This window comes from Ruditapes philippinarum, unplaced genomic scaffold (assembly GCF_026571515.1).
Source record: "Ruditapes philippinarum isolate M1 unplaced genomic scaffold, ASM2657151v2 ctg88_1_1_1_1, whole genome shotgun sequence".
Taxonomy (NCBI): domain Eukaryota; kingdom Metazoa; phylum Mollusca; class Bivalvia; order Venerida; family Veneridae; genus Ruditapes; species Ruditapes philippinarum.
In genome coordinates, this window is record NW_026865440.1 from 623,990 (window position 1) to 643,750 (window position 19,761).

Genomic DNA, 19,761 nt, shown 5'->3' on the forward strand with positions numbered 1-19,761 from the left:
GCCAATGTGTCTACAACATGTTATTTCACTTAATGCTTATTGCTGTAAGTAGAAACCATTGCCTATACTTGTATATTTATGTCTGTAACAAAAGCTGGAAAGTTGCCATATGACCTTAACTGTGTTGTGCCTTTAAAACTTAGTACCCATATAAAATATGATATAGACTTAAAGTGATGTGACATTATGCCCATCCATGGGTAGATATAAAGTGAACAGGTGAAAGTCAAAATAAGTTAACATTTTCTCATAATTCATTTCAATTATATAATTTACTTCACATGAACGATAACTAACTCACTTAACCCTGTGAAATAGGTGTAATTATCCGTCGGAATGTATCTGTAACTTTCAATTTATAAAAAGAGTGGGACAGTCTTTTTATATATTTAGGTAGATTTTTTTACCCTAAACATTTTCAAATATCATGTGTTGGTCAATTACCATTATAACGACCAGTTTATTGAAATATATAGAATTAAAGTCAATTTGACAATGAAGAAATTAGCATCATGTCACTTTAAGAAATATGAAAAATTATTTCTTTCTATAGTTTTACATTTCTGTATGAGACATAGTAAAGTATAAGACAGGGTATTAAAACTTTGTCTTGAATTTTGTCTGCACAGGTGATTATATGTATTGACTTAAAACATAAAGACCATTTTGAGTTCTATATAGACAGATGTCTGACACTTTGTAGTGTTTTAATCTCTGAGAAAACCACATCAATTTACCCCCCCCCCCCCCCCCTCAGCTTTAAACTATAGCTTAGAATCTGTAGTGAGAGATAGATAAAATAATTGATCAATTCAGATTTATATATTGTTACCTAATTTACAAACATTTATAGTTTGGTAGCATGATTATCAAGTTAATTGAATTAAACAGTGTCCAATGAAACAGATTAAAAGGTACCTGGAATCTTTATTCATCATAAACATTAAGGCATGAAACTTGTGATTCCCACATAAAAGAATTAATCAATTCAGATTTATTACCTAATTTACAAACATTTATGGTTTGGTAGCATAATTATCTAGTCAGTAAAATAAAACAGTGTCCATTGCAAATAGACTTAAAGGTACCTGAATTCTTCATTCATCATAAGCATTAAGGCATGAAAGTTATGATTCCACCATGACTATGCCAGCAAAAGAATGAAAAGGATGAAAATTACAAGTACACAACAGTGGTATAGAATTTTTCTTTTGTTTATTTGGTTAGTAATTGATTTTGTTGAAATATTTCAGGATCTGAAGCCCTCCAATATTGTAGTGAAATCTGACTGTACATTGAAGATATTGGACTTTGGTTTAGCAAGAACGGCGGGTACCGGCTTTATGATGACACCTTATGTTGTTACAAGATACTATCGTGCACCAGAAGTCATTCTTGGTATGGGATATAAAGAAAATGGTAAGCTATAGATTTCTTTATATTTTGTTTTTTCATAACAATTGTTTAAAGCATATTTAGTGGACTTCTTTTCTTGTTTGTATGAAGTCAGAAGAGGTATTAATCAGACAAAATGGGTAGCTAGCTTGGACATTTCAAGATGTCTAGTTGTCTTGTTATCCAGCTCATACTTTCATCAATTACCTGTTCAGCCTACAGTTATAATTATAGCAGTTTAGCTGAAATGATTTAAGGTATAGCTTCAAAGATAATGTATGTTTTATATAAGATAGTCATAACTTTTGATAATGACTAAAATGCTAGGAAAATGACAGTATGCTGAGGTTATATATTCTACCAATAATATTTTCATTAAGTAAGAAACAACAACATATCTTAGCCAGTTTGGTTTTATAGATAACAAATTTAGACGATGTGTGGGAAGTTTGTGGTAAATGAAGAATTTTGTATATGTTTCAGTGGATATCTGGTCGGTGGGCTGTATCATGGCAGAGTTAATACGAGGGGGTGTCATGTTTCCAGGAAGTGATCGTATCCTTTCACAATCATCTTCAAATATTTTACATAATATTTATACTTAATTACTAAAGCTTCCACGCCTTTATTATTGTTATATATTAATATACCTGACGTGATATAAATTTGATGTCATTAATATAGGGATGCGATATCATGCAGTTTTGTTTAATAGGTGGACTGGAAAAGTTTCACTTTGTATGTTTAAGTTTGTCAAGATGTCATTTACATATGATATAAAAATGAAAAATAGATAAAAGATGGTGAATTACCATACTTATAATTTAGTATCAGACAGTTTTCAAAAATGAACAAGTATCTGAAAAGTTTTAACATGTAAGTGTCTCACCTCTATTTTTGTTATAGCATGGTATTCTCAGTAATTGTCATACTTCAACATCTTGTGTAAGATGTCAGCAAAAACAGTTATTGTTTATCCCGATTTTAATGTTTTCAGCCATATAACTAAACTATAAAAAACCTTATTTATCCTTAACCTAAGTACAGACATAGACCAGTGGAATAAAATCATAGAACAACTAGGAACACCTTCACAGGAATTTATGAAACGTTTACAACCAACAGTAAGAAACTATGTGGAAAATAGACCAAAATATGCCGGCTATAATTTCGAAAAATTGTTCCCTGATGTGTTATTTCCTCCAGACAGTACGGAACATCAAGGATTAAGATCTACATTTTCACGGGACTTGTTGTCTAAAATGCTTGTGATAGACCCTGATAAAAGAATATCTGTTGATGATGCATTAATGCATCCATATATAAATGTATGGTATGATGAATCGGAAGTTAACGGGGTAAGGATTTTAAAATTAGTAATTAAATTTAATTATTTTATCACTAAATACAATGTATGTGAATAGCATCACACAATGTTTGTATTATTAGCAAGCTGTCTTTTTGATGCAGACTCTCAGTAGGGACAAAAATGAATTATCTTTTCCAGCTTGAGATTTATCCCTTCTTGATATATGTTACTACACAAGATCGATTTCTGTCCCTGCTTGAAATTAATCCGTGTCCCTACTCAAGATTGATACTCAAGATTGATTTCTGTTCCTACTGTAGATTAGATTTAATTGTCCCTACTTGAGGTAACCATATCAAACATGTTAATTTCATGTAGGCATCTCAATTTACATCATAATTTGTGTAGCTAGATTTTATTTAGAGTATTTATTTTTCACATGTGACAGTTTTGTAGCTATTTCAATTTTTTTATACCATGCCTGATTTCACTAGGCCTGTTAAACAGTACCAAGTTTCTAAAGTGACATTTAGACTTAGATTTAATTTCTTGAATACTGCAACAACTTTTCACCACAAAAGTCTTCGACTGAGAAACATTGACATTCGATGTAATATTTCATTGGAAAAGTAAAAAATATTTCATAATTTCCAAGCATAATAAGCAATTATTGTAACCTTGTTTAAAATATAAGAAAAAAATCCAAGAAAAGATTTATTTTTTAGTATGTGCATTTCAAATTTAGAATTACACATTGTAACAACAAATTATGATGGAATGGATGTTTAAAATTTAAATTGAATACAATAAAAGACCTTTTTTGTCATTTCATTTCTATAAAATCATGATGAAAGACTGGATTCTGTATAATTTTACCCACTTAAGAAATATATGTCATAATTACAGACAATAAAATCCCTGGAGACAAATGTATGCTATATAATATGAGACAATTGTGATTGCTTTGTGCAGATATGATGTATGTGCTTGTTTGTAACTTATTTTTATGTAGAATTAAATAGTTTAGTACAGGATTTTGTCTATTGTTGGGGAAGGAATGTAGAAAGTGGGATATTTACAGTTGATTTGTCAAAATACTGTGGCACCTGTAACAAGTGCACTTCACAGACAAAAGTCATTTATAGTTAAGAGAAATTATTATTTCCAGAAACATTAAATATATGTAGATATTATTTATAGTCTTTCCTTGAGTCTATAATGTTTTTAAGAAAATAATAAGCTTTGAGATAACCTTAAAATAATTTCAAGAACATTTATAAATAAGATTTTCCTTTTAAAGCAGATTGTTTAAATAACAATTAAAACAGTTGATAACAATTTACATATAAACATTATAACATACTGAAAATGTGACCAATTTTTAAAAAAATGTAAATAAAAGGTACACAATATTATCGTTAATGTTTATATTAGATAGTATGTATAGGTTAAAGTTTATTGGTATGTATTTACAAAATTAAATAGGTCAGGCACGGCACTGCCGCACAATCAAATTAATTTTGTAAATACATACTACATTGTAATAAATTTTAACCAGCATAACGTTTTTATAAACAGTTGATTTACAAGACTGATTACAGAAAGTAAATGTGTTATGATTCATTTGAAATACTGCAATCCTATTGGACAAAAAATAATTCCAAACACTAAGTAGATATAAGAGTATATATGAGCCGCATCATGACAAAACCAACATAGTGCGTTTGCAAACCAGCATGGATCCAGACCAGCCTGCGCATCCGCGCAGTCTGATCAGGATCCATGCTGTTCGCCTACAAACCTTATTACAAGTAGAGAAACTGAAAGCGAACAGCATGGATCCTGAACAGCATGGATCATGCTGGTCGCAAAGGCACTATGTTGGTTTTTGTCATGACGCGGCTCATATATGTATGTATATATTACAGGCTGCACCGGGTGCCTACAACCATGCTGTAGATGAGAAGGAGCATACAGTGGAACAGTGGAAGGGTAAATGTCCTCTATATATATCTGTCATAGACTATTATTGGCATAATAGAACTGATTCACTTACTTTGTAAATTAAAACCCAGTGTTCTCACATTAATGAAGATCTTTGTACATGATTTAAATAAATTCATTAGTTTTAAAGTGTGTTAGTCAAGAAAGACTACTTCAGAGGGAAGAATTTAAACTCGAAACAACTTGTTTCACAGTAAAGTTTGAATAATTATGTTTTTTGATCCAGGTTAGAGTACACAATTATTTTGTAATAAATATCAAAATTTAAATCTGTTTTGACAGCTTTGCAATTATTTTATTGTGGTCAGTTAAATATGATATATTAGCTTGATTTTATGTGCCTCAGCTGTAATTTATGACCAACTGCCTTACCTGTGTGCTTGATTACCCAACTTTTGCATGATCTGGCATAGCGTATAATAGCAGCTATTTTCTTCTTTCTACTGGCATGTGAACATTTTAAATTCCTTTGTGATTTGCATAACTTATTAAGGTTTCTTCAATTCAGATTTTAATTAGTACTGTGTAACTTACGAATTACATTGCTTCTAAAATCTGGAAACTTCTGAAATCCGAAAGATTTGTCTTGTCACAAAATTGTTTCACCTATTTTCTATGTAATTAAAAAATGTACATAACTTCTTAATTCTGAATTGAGGACAAATTGTTGGTTAGATTTGGGTCAGGATAATGAAAATTCACTTCAAAATCTGGGGCTTTGAAATCAAAATTTAAAAACTTGCAAAATGTCTTAATTGCCCAGTAGGCAGTGACCATTTACTTTGACATTTATTAGAATCTAAAGTGTGACCATTTAGACAAAGATAGCTAGCAAAAACGTATTTACAGATCATGGTATTGTTTCTTAATAAAATAAATGAACACATTTTTGAAAAATCTTAAAAACTAGCCATGATTGTTGCAAGTGAAAGTAAAATTGAGCAAATGATACTCAGGTTTTGGCATTTCATGAAATTTCACCAGGTTCATCATTATGTCAGTGTTACAAATACTGTAAGATGTGAACAATTATTACTCGACTTACCTATATTCAAAACAACAGAGGTTTGACAATTATACTTCAAAAGTTAAACTGTATTTTAATATCTGAAATAGTGAGGATAATGGGGTACTTTGCTGTGATTATTTGGCATTTTAAGGTGTTAGTTTTTTTTCTATTTGGAGATTATGGATTAAGATTGAGTATTATTTTTATATAGTGTTGATTAATTTTTGTCTTGATTCATTAAATAAGTTAATACCTGCAGGCATTTCAAATTTGAGAATTCTGGCATACATCAAAACTATCATGGTGACTAAGCCTATATAAAAGCCTGTACATGCATTTCCATGGAATTGCTTTTGACATGTGTAACAGTTGTCTAAATATTCTAGTAATAATTGATCTCTATAATACATGATATCTTTAAATAGATTGATTTGTAAGAAAATTCTTTTAAAGTTTAGTATAAAAACATGTGTTTTGTTTTTATATTTTCAGAATTGATCTACAATGAGGTAATGGAGAATGAAAGTAGAGGTTACCAGAATGCAGCTATGCAAAACCATACTGGTACCTAGCTTTATATATATCCCTGATATATACATTGTCAGGTGTGTAGCTGAATCCAGGCTGCAAGATTAAGCCCTGGTCTAACTAAGCTGAGCTAGTATAGTATGGAGGCATGCTGTTCTGGGAGATATTAAATGTTTTAGAAACAGAAGCTTCTGTTATGTGTTATTGGGGTATAGGGTATTCATTGATCAATGTAAGTTAAGGGATCAATGGTCTGTTGCTGAACCTACAAGTGAGGGTTTGAGAATTATCTGGGTCATAAACATGTTTACTCTCGTGACATGAGAACTTGTCATAGATACAGATACGAGGGTGACTGAAATGATGTTACTCCTCCCATTCTTACTAAGTTATAATGAACAAGTTTGTAGTCTTAATTCATCTATGCACCTGACTGAAGCCTGAATCATTGTAAAGATTTGCTATTCTTTACAATGTTGTCTGATAAGAGATATTCAAAACTAAAGATATAATGAACAATAATTTTTCACAATATATTCATTATACCCCCGCACAACAAAGTTGTAAGGGGGGTATACTGGAATCAGGTTGTCCGGCAGGCCGGCCGTCCGTCGGTTTTTTCTTGTCCGCCCAATAACTTAAGATTCCTTTGACCCTTAGTCTTCATATTTGGCATGGAGGTTAGTCATGATTAGTAGATGACCCCTATTGATTTTGAGGTCACAAGGTCAAGGTCACAGGGGCCTTGACTTTAAAAAGCTTGTCCGCCCAATAACTTAAGATTCCTTTGACCTACAGTCTTCATATTTGGCATGGAGGCTAGTCATGATTAGTAGATGACCCCTATTGATTTTTAGGTCACCAGGTCAAAGGTCAAGGTCACAGAGGCCGTGACTTCAAAAACCTTGTCTGCTCAATAACTTAAGATTCCTTTGACCCACAGTCTTCATATTTGGCATGGAGGTTAGTCATGATTAGAAGATGACCCCTATTGACTTTGAGGTCACCAGGTCAAAGGTCAAGGTCACAGGGGCCGTGACTTCAAAAAGCTTGTCCGCTCAATAACTTAAGATTCCTTTGACCCACAGTCTTCATATTTGGCATGGAGGTTAGTCATGATTAGTAGATTACCCCTATTGATTTTGAGGTCACCAGGTCAAAGGTCAAGGTCACAGGGGCTTTGACTAAAAAAAGCTTGTCCGCCCAATAACTTAAGATTGCTTTGACCCACAGTCTTCATATTTGGCATGAAGGTTAGTCATGATTAGTAGATGACCCCTATTGACTTTGAGGTCACCAGGTCAAAGGTCAAGGTCACAGGGGCCTTGACCATAAAAAGCTTGTCTGTCCAATAACTTTAGATTCCTTTGACCCACAGTCTTCATATTTTGAATGGAGGTTAGTCATGATTAGTAGATGACCCCTTTTGATTTTGAGGTCACTGGATCAAAGGTCAAGGCCACAGGGACTTTGACTTCAAAAAGTTTGTCCACCCATTAACTTAAGATTCCTTTGACCCACAGTCTTCATATTTGGCATGGATGTTGATCATGACCATAAGGTGACACCTATTGATTTTGAGGTCACTGGGTCAAAGGTCACAGGGACCTTGACAAAAAAAAGCTTTTCTTCTCAATTGCTAAAGAATGCCTGTCCGCAGTGTATTGATTTTGACATTTTCACATTTGAAGCATGTAGAATACATAACTTAGCAATGCACTGGCTTAGTAACCTCAGATTTGGCAGGGAGGTTGTCCTTGAGCTCTAAATGGCCACTGTTGATTCTGACAAAGTGGTATGCGGGGGTATTCACGCCATGATAGTGGCAGTTCTAGTTATTTTTCTTGTACAAACTGTTAGGCTTTAATTAAAATTAAATAGGTTTTTATGCACTCCAATTAAAGATTGGGAGCATACTGTGGTTGGTTTGTATGTGTGTCTGTCCGTCTATATGTCGCCTCTAACTTGTCTGATCAGCAAGTTGTGAAAAAATAAGATTGTTTATATGACTTGGTAGGGATATTGCACTTGGCCAGTAGAGGGTACCTATTGATTTTCCTATCAGAAGGTCAAAGATCAAGGTCAATTGGCCTTGATTACTGAAGGCTTGTTCGACCCATTACTAGGGAACATTTTATCTACAGTTCTAACATTTGGAGTGAAAATTTGAATGACTAGTCAATGATCTCTATTGATTTTGAGGTCAGTAGATCTGTGGTCTAGGACACCATGTCCGACCAAGAATTTGAGAAGACTGGCCTTAAGTTGTAAGATTTGGTGTGGAGATTGGTCATGGCCATTTGATAATTGCTATTGCTTTTGAGATCAGAATTATGTCAAAGGTCAAATGCAACCATGACCTTGAGCACTAAAATCTTGTCCGGCCAATAACAGGGAATGCTGTGGCCTTCAGTGCCAAGATTTAGTCATGATTTGTAGATGATCACAATGACACTTAGTTCAGTAGGCTTAGTTTTTATGTTTTGTTTTTAACTTAATAGGGTGATTGCCCATAGCCAGTAGTTGCTACCTGTTGATATTAAGGTAATTGGGTCAAAGATCACTGTGTTGATTTTAAGGTAATTGGGTCAAAGATCAAGGTCACAGTGATACACAGAGTGTTAATTCTTGTATACCTGAAGAACGAGAGTTTTCATGGTATATATTTATGTCACTGTGACAGCAAAACTGGGTGCATAATTGTCCTATGTACTCATTTCTAGTTTTATTTTATTTATATTTATACATAGTACTGAATGTGTTATATCCTCAGTTCAATTTTTTAGTAGATCTAGAAATCAGCCTTTTAATTAATTTGATGTACTTTTACATGTCAAAATCTAAATTTCAGTTAAAATATTGATGTATATAGGTTCTTTTGAAAGCTCATTTAGCTGGCTTTGTGAAATTTATAGTGATTACTATTTTATATAAATAAAGACTGCCCCAATTTTATGTAATAAAATGAATGTGATATATTTTGAAATCAAGTTGTATGACTTGCTTACATTTCCAATTTTAGCTAATTGTAGATGTAACATTTCAAAATATTCATCTTACCGTATATTTAGACAAAAATTTAGTACTCACTGACAACATTTAAGTTTGTTGGTTTGACGATTTAAAAGATGTATGATACAGTAGGTATAGAGCATATAGATATACCTGTCATGTCTGTCTGTCCTGCTGCCCAGCCTTTCATTTGAGGAAGCTATTCAGCTAATTTATGAAATAATGCATTGAGGGGCACCTAAGATCTCACTCTACCAGTAAAAATAGAAAGTCGCCATATGACTTATACTTGTTTTGGTGGGATGTAAAACCCAACCCAAAAAATACACACAAAAAAACACACTCCAACAAAATCTATTATACAGTTTTAATCAGTACTTCTACAGTATATGAATCTGAAGCATATTTTAAGTACACATATTTAAATGAAAGCTGTTTAGACTTAGAATACTAGATGATATGGTATCATCTCTAGAGACTCCAAATAAGACTTGACCAGAATGACCTGAAAATCTGGTCTATAACAATCTGCTAACTTTGAGTGTTTGATGGCCAATGGTAATCACTTCAAACTTGTACTATAAGGATCACTAGTTGTGATTTAAACTACGCCAGGGGCAGGCTGTTGCGAAACTTAAGCGAGAAACTTTACATTCAATATTTTGTACTTATTAGTTGCAAGAATGGATTTGAAAGTGTGTCTATAAGCTTAAATGCAATTAAAGAATAGTTTGATGAAATAAAAACTACATGTAATAAACTTAAAAATGATCTCAACAAGATTAATATAAATGCAGTTTAATAATATAAGTTATTGATATGCAAGTTCAATATTGTTATATTTTACAAAATGTTTGTATTTATTTCTCTGACTACAGATGTAAAGGTTTTCATTAAGATTAAACAACAATCACTCTTGTTACACACAAAGTCTTATTTTGTTATCACTTGCAAACATTATGTACAGTATATCAGCATCATTTCCATTTGAACTTTTGCCTGCATTAACAGATTGTATTTACATAAAATGGAATACACATACATGCACATTATACTACACACTCTATTTATGATTTATGTTATCAGTGTTGGAACAATACATCTATACATTTTACATTTATATTTGAATACCAGACTCAATTCATGAGTAACAAGCTTAACAACTGACTTCAATATACATGTATATGAAATTTATCAATTTAGCTTATTTTTAAATTTTAGGTTGAAATTTTAGGCAATAGATTGTGCAATAACATTTTAAGCTACTTTTTACTTGACTATTTGAAGAATAGGGAGAGCTATTGTATACATTAAGGCGTCCGCTTCGCTGTCACATTTTGTTAGGTTTTTGTTGGCAAGTTGGTATATTTGATACTACTTAAAGAGAATGGGTTGTTTTCTATGATTATCTAACTTGATGGTAACAGGTCCCATAACTCTTGAGTTTCCTTTTTACTCAGTTATGCACCTTTTCTTACTGTCAGGCACTTAGAATAGTCAAATGCACATCCAGTATGGATGGCTTTTGTTTACTTAGTAAATAACAATGTTGCTATTGATTACAAATAAGAATACAGTACTGGGTATTTGTAAAAATGATTCAGAAGTGTGTATACAGTTACTGTGCATAAAAAGTTTTCGGATAGTAATTGAGATAACAACTCTGATAACTTACCTCTGTCATCAATATGGTAGTTAACAAGAGTGAAAGGTTCATATTTAAATCTGTTCCAACTATGAATAGTTGAAATTCAAGTACATAAATACAGCATTGTAAAAATTGCTGCCCTTGAAATCGTGAAAAATGTAAAGTACAGTTGTTAAAAGAAACACTTGTGCTATATAATATATATTTCAGTACCGGAAGGTGCAGGAAACAACGAGGCCATGATGGACGGAATCGCTAGCGCATCAAAAAGATAACCATTCACTTCAAGTCTAGATTGTATTTGACCATTTACCATATGCTTGGACGCTCTTTTCCATAATTTGGACAATTATTCAAATACGTTTGGAGTAATCTTCCAGACTTGCTGCATTTCCTTGGAAATCTGTTTTACATGATGGCGATGTCATGCAAACTGAGGGCATATTTTCATTCAGGACAAGACCTGATATTAAAAAAAAAGTGAATAGTTTTGTATTGTGATCTATTTTGATGTTACTGAAAGTTTAAAGAACTTTGATACGTGTACACTATATGCAGTTTGTTACGGAGAGTTTTAAATGTTATATGTGAGCCATATTGTGTTACACATTAAGTGTAAGTTTAAACATGACAGTTCAATAATGTCCGAGCCGTAAATGGCCGATATAATTGGATGTCCCGTTCTAAGTTACGTATCATCATACTGGTTATATCATGTATATTCTTTTATTTATGTTGTTTTATACTGTATTATACTGGTCTAGAAATACAATAACTTTATAACTGTTAATAGTGTCCTGCATGGCAACAGAAATTATGATTTTAATGTTATATTGAAGCTTATTAAAGATTTTCTAATGGTTTTATGTCAATAATTAATTATCTGTGTTATTTGAATCAACTTCAGTCTATTTATTCTGTTTTAATCAACTTTGATACAGGTTTTAAAGGTTATATTTAGTTTAAAACACAATATTTTGATGCCTTTATATGTAAAGATGGGTGTAATGTTGTCATGTATTTAACAGGGTGATCTTAAGATAACACCTCAATATTGTACATAGGAAAGACAGACTTTAGAATAGCTCTGTTTGTAAAATACTCATATAATGTATTTCCATTTTGTACATGCATGTATAAAGTCATGTAAATTGTTTTAATATATGTTTTTAGATTTTAAAATTTTAATATTTAAGTCCATTAAATATGAAGATAGATTAAGATATTTTAATCTCTGGGCTATTTTACTATTTACTAAGTATCTGGTGTACACAATAGTTCCAAAATATTGACAGTATTCATAGATGGTTAATTTTTGCCTGAGCTTTTTTATCTAATTACAGCATATATTGTAATGTTAATATCAGATTTGTGTCGATAATTAACAGTAAATTACTTTCTCAATAAGAAGGGGAAAAATTGAAATAGGATTGAAGGAATAATAAAATTTCATGAATTTCACTCTCTCAGTAAACTTGTTCAGCAATCATTGGCTTATAGCTTACCTGTGAAAGGAGAATTTAAATCATAAAGTTATGAGGGTTAATATATCTGCTGTCAACATTTAACTGATAGCTTCAATTCTTTCACTAACAGGAGACTTGCAGAAAAGACCAGTAGTTTCTGTTTATATGTTATCATAGAAAAGACAATAAAATAAGAAACAAGTTTCAACACTATCTGTTGACAGGCAGATATTAAGAGTTGAAAGGTTTTTGATTAACAGTAGATATTTGTTAGAAGAGATTGAGTAAAGAATAAGTATTTATCATGTTGCCAGGGAGTTTTATCAGTTCATGTTGTATCATAAACACATTCCTTATTGAAACCTGTCATGCAATGTATATGTATATAGTTTGTGCTTTCTGTTATTTATAACAGACTTTAGAATGGTTAACATAGTTAACAATAACATTTAACTGTAACATCTGGAATAGGAACACATTTGATTTGCTGAATATTACACTTTTTGCTCTCTTTTTTTTATCAATAAATACAAAATGCTTTTTTTTCTTCAAAGAAATAAGAAATTTTATTGATGTAGCAAAAGTGTAAAAAGATCTGTTACTTGTTTGTATATTTTATGCTTGATTAAGAGCCCGGCTTTGTTTTAAGGCTATGGCTTTATTTTAAGGCTACAATATTTGAAATAGAATCTTATAAATCAGTGTGCTTTATTTTTGTCTGATACTTGAAAATTTATATTCATATGATATTTTATATAATTACATTACAGCCATGTCATATACATTGCTTGACAAAGCTATTTGTGATATTTCATACATCATGTATTGTTCTAATTTATCTATAGTTGCTTTAACATAATACACTAGTTATATACATTCTGTAATTGTATCAAACTGGTTTACTGACTATACTTCTTCACGTGTTATGAATATAGTTAGGTAATCAATCTATAAATTAATCTCTGTTATGGGATAATTGCAAATCATTGCTCTGTATCAATGAATCAGCTCCCCAGCTGTTTAAAAGGTCTCCAAACTCCAGTTCTTACATTATTTTTTATCATATCTCACAAGTATTAAATCTTAAACACTGGTCATCTTATGTATGTTCTCTTTTTTGGGGAGAACTTTGCTGTACTTGTTAACATGATAATTCTTATCCTGTATCAATTTTTATGGAGGAAAAAGTTTCAAAGCATTTGAATTTTCTGTGGCTTTTCCATTGCTTTACAAATTATGATTGCCCAAATGAACACCAATCATCACACAAAAATGAGATGATATTTTCAATACAAGAAAGTATAATTTTATAGGGAGACTAGTTTGATAGTAAGAGATGTATGACTGTGTATGCCAGAGTTGTCATTTATGCTCGTTTTTATATCTTAATTGGCTTAATTTGACAAATTGGTGATTGAATAAGCTGTTATTGACATTTCTTGGTGCCTTCACATTTTGTTGCAATATATTAGCTGTACACTGCACCCACACTGTCTCTGTTTTATAATCAATTGGTGTTCATAGTTTATTGTATAGCAAAATATGAAATTCACATGTTAATGTGTAAAAACATATAGATTGCTAATGAATTTATAAAACATGTATTTATTATGTTTTCCTTGAATGTTTACAATATAAGATAACTATATTAACATCAATGGACTTTAGTTTTTAATTATTAAAAGGTATAAAGCTATATGTAATGAAATATTCTTAAAAAAATTATGAATTTTAAATTTTCAAATTTGGATTGTTTCTGTAATCTTGTGGCCGATTCCTTAAATATTATAACATAGATTGTCTTTTATATAAAAAACACACATGAATATTGTACATAAACAGAATAAAATGGTATAGCTGCTATTTTAAATAGGGATTTAACTGTTTGTTCAGCAGTGATATTTTGCATGCACCATTTGCTTTTAAAGAAATATACATATTACATATTTCATTCATACAGGTATTTTGGAATTAACCTTATTCAAAATTGAAACAATAAGGCAGCAATATATAGCTTTATACACTTTATAACTACAATAATTGTAATTATCAAATGAACATAGAATACACTGATGATAAGTTGTTGTTGCACAGTTAACTATTTCATTATTATATCATATACTGGTATTTATAAATAAACTCTATCTACTGAACATGCACAAATGATATCTTGTCTTATAGTAATTCCTGTAAGAATAGATATTCCTGTAAACCGCCCCTTTCTTGTACATCTTTATATTGTGTAATATAAATTATCAAATACAATGTATAGAGTTATTACCACAGAAAATTGTAAAAATTAAAAATTTAGCAAGATAGAGTGTCATGTTAAATATCATGACTTCATGTTGACAGTCAAGGTCACACATTGGGGTCAATGATTTAATTAACAGTCAAGGTCACACATTAGGTCAATAATTTGATTAACAGTCAAGGTCACACATTGGGGTCAATAATTTGATTAACAGTCAAGGTCACATATTGGGGTCAATAATTTGATTTACAGTCAAGGTCACACATTGGGGTCAATAATTTGATTAACAGTCAAGGTCACACATTGGGGTCAATAATTTGATTAACAGTCCAGGTCACACATTGGGATCAATGATTTGATTAACAGTCAAGGTCACTTACTGGGGTCAATGATCTGATTTCTCTAGACATTACCAAACATTAAGTCAAGCTATTTTTCAATTGTTGTATTAGTAGAATATATAGATTTTGTGTTCATGTCTTTCATTATAGGTTTTAATTTTGTTTGCTCATGTTTTGTTGATTTTGCACACAATACTATACAAAACCATGTCAAGTCTGAGTTAATATAAATGCTGCAAGTTGTTTTATGTTGACTTACAATTTGTTCTCTGTCTCTGTTTTGTCTTTACAAACTTTTCTGTCAGGAGAATCTGCTAAAAACTGTTGTTAAAGTGTATCAAATAATATGGTTAAAATACTCTACATTTTAACGAGATATGAAGTAAAATTACTAACCAGAGTTTCATCACAAGAGGTCATTCCGACTGACCAGCTTCTGTGGCTACTTGATTTTAATATTTTGTTAAATTGGAATACCTTTGATTTAAATGGACTGGTTCAAATTTAAAACAGGGCAATTTCAATGCACACATTAAGGGATGTAAAAGCTTTGACTCACAAACTTGTTTTTTGTTAAGATTCTTGTTGTCAGTTTTTGTTTTCTCTTTGTTTCTGTATGTATCTTGTTGTTTTTGGTTGTTTTTAGGAGGTTGTGAGTCATCAAATGACATAAATGGCTATCAACATAAAGTTTTCTATTAACTGTAATACTAGAAAATGACACAAAACTTAACCAAGCTACCAATCATCAGTATTTTAATGGTGAATAATGTGCTTATATCATTTGATTTACCTTGAAAGATAATTTGGGTATCAGTAAAAAGACAAACAAATTTTTTAATGAATAGGATTATGGCAAAACTTTTTAAGTGTGTGAATTGATACTGGTTGATAGGAAACATTGTGTATGACAAGATCAAATGTGCATGTGTACATGTTTTATATATGTAGATGTGATGTGTAAATTACATACCTTATATTCAAGGTATGCCATGGAAACACAAAATATGAAAATAAAACATTTGTAGAGCAAGATAGTGTTATTCTTAACTTAGTACTTAGCCATACTAGTAAAAAACTTCAGTATAATTAACATATCAAGGTAAAGTTTTTTCTTGCATGTCTTTTACCTGTATCAGAGCTATTTAATAAAAAAATTCTTTGGCTCCTTGATCTCTCAGCAAATAGTGGACTACATTTGAGCAGTATCATGACAAAACCAACATAATCGGTTTGCGACCAGCATGGATCCAGACCAGCCTGCGCAGTCTGATCAGGATCCATGCTGTTCGCTAGCAGTTTCTTTACTTGTTATAGGGTCTGTAAGCGAACAGCATGGATCCTGATCAGACTGCGCGGATGCGCAGGCTGGTCTGAATCCATGCTGGTCGCAAACACACTATGTTAGTTTTGTCATGACACTGGCTCATTTGTAGATCAGTTTTGGATCATCCAGGTCACTTGAACACATTTTAAAATTTAGGAAACTATTCTAAAGGTTAAATTGGGTCATCTTGGTACAGTTTTACTAACAAAAGTCCCACAACTCAAGCCAGTATTGTTACAGAATTATAGCCCTTTATAAACTTAAATAAAAAACTTGGTTATAATTTTATGTCTTTATCAAAAGTTAAAAAATTATTATCCTAAAAATCTTCTCCAAAACTACAATGCCTAGAACAAAGATATTGTATTTTTGCCATGAAGAATCACTTGGTGGTCCTCTACAAAAGTTACATAAATCATGCTAATGGGGTAAAAGGGGTGTCACTAAGGTTATAAAGTGTAATGTAGTTACACATTTCAATCTTCCTGTTACTCATGTGAAGTACTTGATATTTGGTATTTAACTTTTCCTAGGAGACAATTAACTAGATTTGATTGAGAAAGATTACATGAAATAAAAATTGGTGAGACAAAAATATTTATAGCAAGTATCATCGTTATTTTCAATGATACAATTTTTGTACTAGTATTTCCTTTGGCAGTTTTTGTAAAATAACAGACAAGACACATATAAACCTGAATATAAATTTATTTGCATATATAAAGAACATGATAAATAAATATACTGGAATGTTGTTTTTAAAAAAATATATTTTGTTCTTAACACATATTACTAGTATATGCCACCAGCAAGAGCCTTGCAGATGTTACTGAAACCACAAATCAAATCTCAGATATTTTAAAGTGTATAAACCACATTTAGCAGGGTATAAACCACATTTAGCAGGGTATAAACCACATTTAGTAGGGTATAAACCACATTTTTGCTAGGAATGTTATATTTCCAGCTTACTATTCAAGTACTTAAAATACCTGAATCTCCTATTAGAGACTATTGCCAAGCAATAAATGGTCTCCCCTGAGAAGGGTCTTATCACATTAAATAAAAACATGTTTAAAAATATTATCAAGGTAGATTTCTATAATTTTTTTTCTTGTCAGATGTGTTCCTTTGCCATGAATTGTATTATTGTTCTCCTATGCTATAGTATTTTCAGTTGCAAAAAGAATATTCAGTTAAATATAATCTTAATTTTAAGTATTATTTACTTAAGTACTATTTATATCATATGCAGTCTTTTTAAATTTCCAATTTATATGTATTTTAGGACTTCATGGAAGTGTCAGTCTCAACATGCTTGGTACTTTTATATCTGGAAAGTGAAACACAATGCAACAGGTTGCTTAAGTTTACTGTCCTGAGGTCATCAAGATATTGGCACAATATCCTACAGCTTATAGATGATCCAGAAAATCCCTAGGAAGTCATTTCTTAAGTTAAGCCCTAAAACTGTTATCCAAATACCACCACTTTTGTGCAAGTGCAATGGAGCCAAGTGTTATAACATGTGAAGAATATATTAACTCTGTGGAGGTAAAAATGTATTTACTGAAACAATTGCCTCACAAAGGTCTTTTACCTGAAGTACAGTAATGATGCAGCAAGACATTAGTATCTATTTGAACAAATCGGGCAGTTCTTCAAATCTGACATAGCTAAAATACTGTGTGACCAAAACCAGTTATCCCGAAAACAGTAATAAAGTTGGATATTGACAATTATGTGAAAAAGGTGGAAAGAGAAAGAGCAGTCTTTTACTCTTGAGTATGATTGGAGTTCCTTTAACATAGTGGTCATGTATGGACTGTCATTATTTTCTTCATTTCAAATATAGCTTATGATACAAGTAGATGCTTCATAAGATAAGACTGCAAGTGTGTTGCATAACTGGTGCTCTAAGGACTAATGCTATATTAACAAGTGTGTGGATCATTGATGCATAGATATTATTTAATGGCTGCCTATATTATTTTTAGATGTCAGTTTACCAGTTACAAATTTCCATCATTTTTACAAAAATTTTATTAGATTAAGTTTAATGTAATACAACATTTGTCATTTTACTCTAAGTTATAGAATTCTATTGAACCTATGCATGTTATGAATTGATCAACTGTCAACTGATCTTAAGCTTTGATCTAGATTAAAAAAGACTGTATGAAAATGTAAAGTAACATTAAGCTTCAGTACTTGTTGTCAAATTTTAAACATTTTATAGTTGTAGAATATGGAAAATACTTTATCTATAACAATGATAGGTCAGTTGAATTTTTATGTTGATATTAGTGTAGAATCACATTGTAAATTATCACCAATCCTTAAAATTGTTAAAAGAAGCAGCAAAATCAAAGAAAATTCAATGGTAGCTAGGCAACCAATATTTCCTTCAGTTGGGAAGGATTTTAAACAGATGCATCAGAATAAAAATACTTTATATGTTTGATCACATTGTAAATTTATAATTGAAAAATAATCATCACTAAGTTATAAAATATTAAAATATAGCACCTTAAATGTACCTGAAAATAAATGTTGTGAACATGATATTAGAAGTTTCATTTTTAATTTATATTATTAAGGAATGGTGAGGCAGGCTGTTCTCTGAATACCTTATTAAGTTCAGTTACACATTATTTGTGGTATTGTTTTCATTTTTTTATAATAGCACAAATTGCTATTTTGTAACTAAGATGTAATCTCCTGTATGCCTGTAAAAATTTGGAAATTAAGAAATTTATAAAAAAATAAAATAATAATTCATTGGTTGCTAAGCAACCTAATTATATGCAGAGACAGTTTTAAGTAAGGAACATATTTTTGTAGGATTTATCTTTATGTCATTTTAATTAAATATAATGCTAGTCAATTCAAAGTCCTTACTTTGTTGTGAAACAGTGTAGTTAACACCAGATGTTACTGAACATACTTTTATGAAATTATTTATATTATCTATATAAATTCAAAACCTATAGTTAAGTGAGTTTAATGATACTTTGATCCAAGAACTATTATTAAGATTGTATTTGCAGTTTTAATAGTTGTAATTTGTTTTTTGTAATCATGCTGCTTTGTTCATGGTATTTTGAGATCTTCTTTTAATCAAACTTTACATTTGTAAAATTTAAAAGGAAATTATGGAAGATATTGTGGTTGCTTGGCAAGACTGATTAATTTTTACTTATTGCTTAGGTATTATGTAAATCAGTTATACAGCAGATAGATATATTTATGTAATATGGAAAGTAACAGTGATTTGATCAAATGCTTATTGGTTATTGTAAAACATACAGAGCAATATACATGGCAAAAATACTGAGTTCTGCTAAAATTTGCATGCCTTACTAACACTAGTCAAGTGTACAGAACATGGATTGTATGTTATATCTTCAATGGAAAATTATTGAAAAGTAATTAATAGGCATTGTGTGTAATATTATTGAAAATTTA

The 19,761-nt window shown here is 31.0% G+C and overlaps 1 protein-coding gene across 1 annotated transcript in view; it reads left to right on the forward strand.

Annotated features, from left to right (window-relative positions):
- LOC132729013 (stress-activated protein kinase JNK-like) overlaps positions 1 to 15,999 on the forward strand; it is a 33,750-nt gene extending 17,751 nt beyond the window's left edge. The window contains exons 6-11 of the mRNA XM_060714747.1: positions 1,254 to 1,419; positions 1,879 to 1,950; positions 2,443 to 2,753; positions 4,633 to 4,696; positions 6,210 to 6,281; positions 11,116 to 15,999. Of these exons, the coding sequence (XP_060570730.1) occupies positions 1,254 to 1,419; positions 1,879 to 1,950; positions 2,443 to 2,753; positions 4,633 to 4,696; positions 6,210 to 6,281; positions 11,116 to 11,180 (750 nt within the window). The 3' untranslated portion in view covers positions 11,181 to 15,999. The remainder of the gene's footprint in view (positions 1 to 1,253; positions 1,420 to 1,878; positions 1,951 to 2,442; positions 2,754 to 4,632; positions 4,697 to 6,209; positions 6,282 to 11,115) is intronic.
- Positions 16,000 to 19,761: the final 3,762 nt, after the last annotated feature.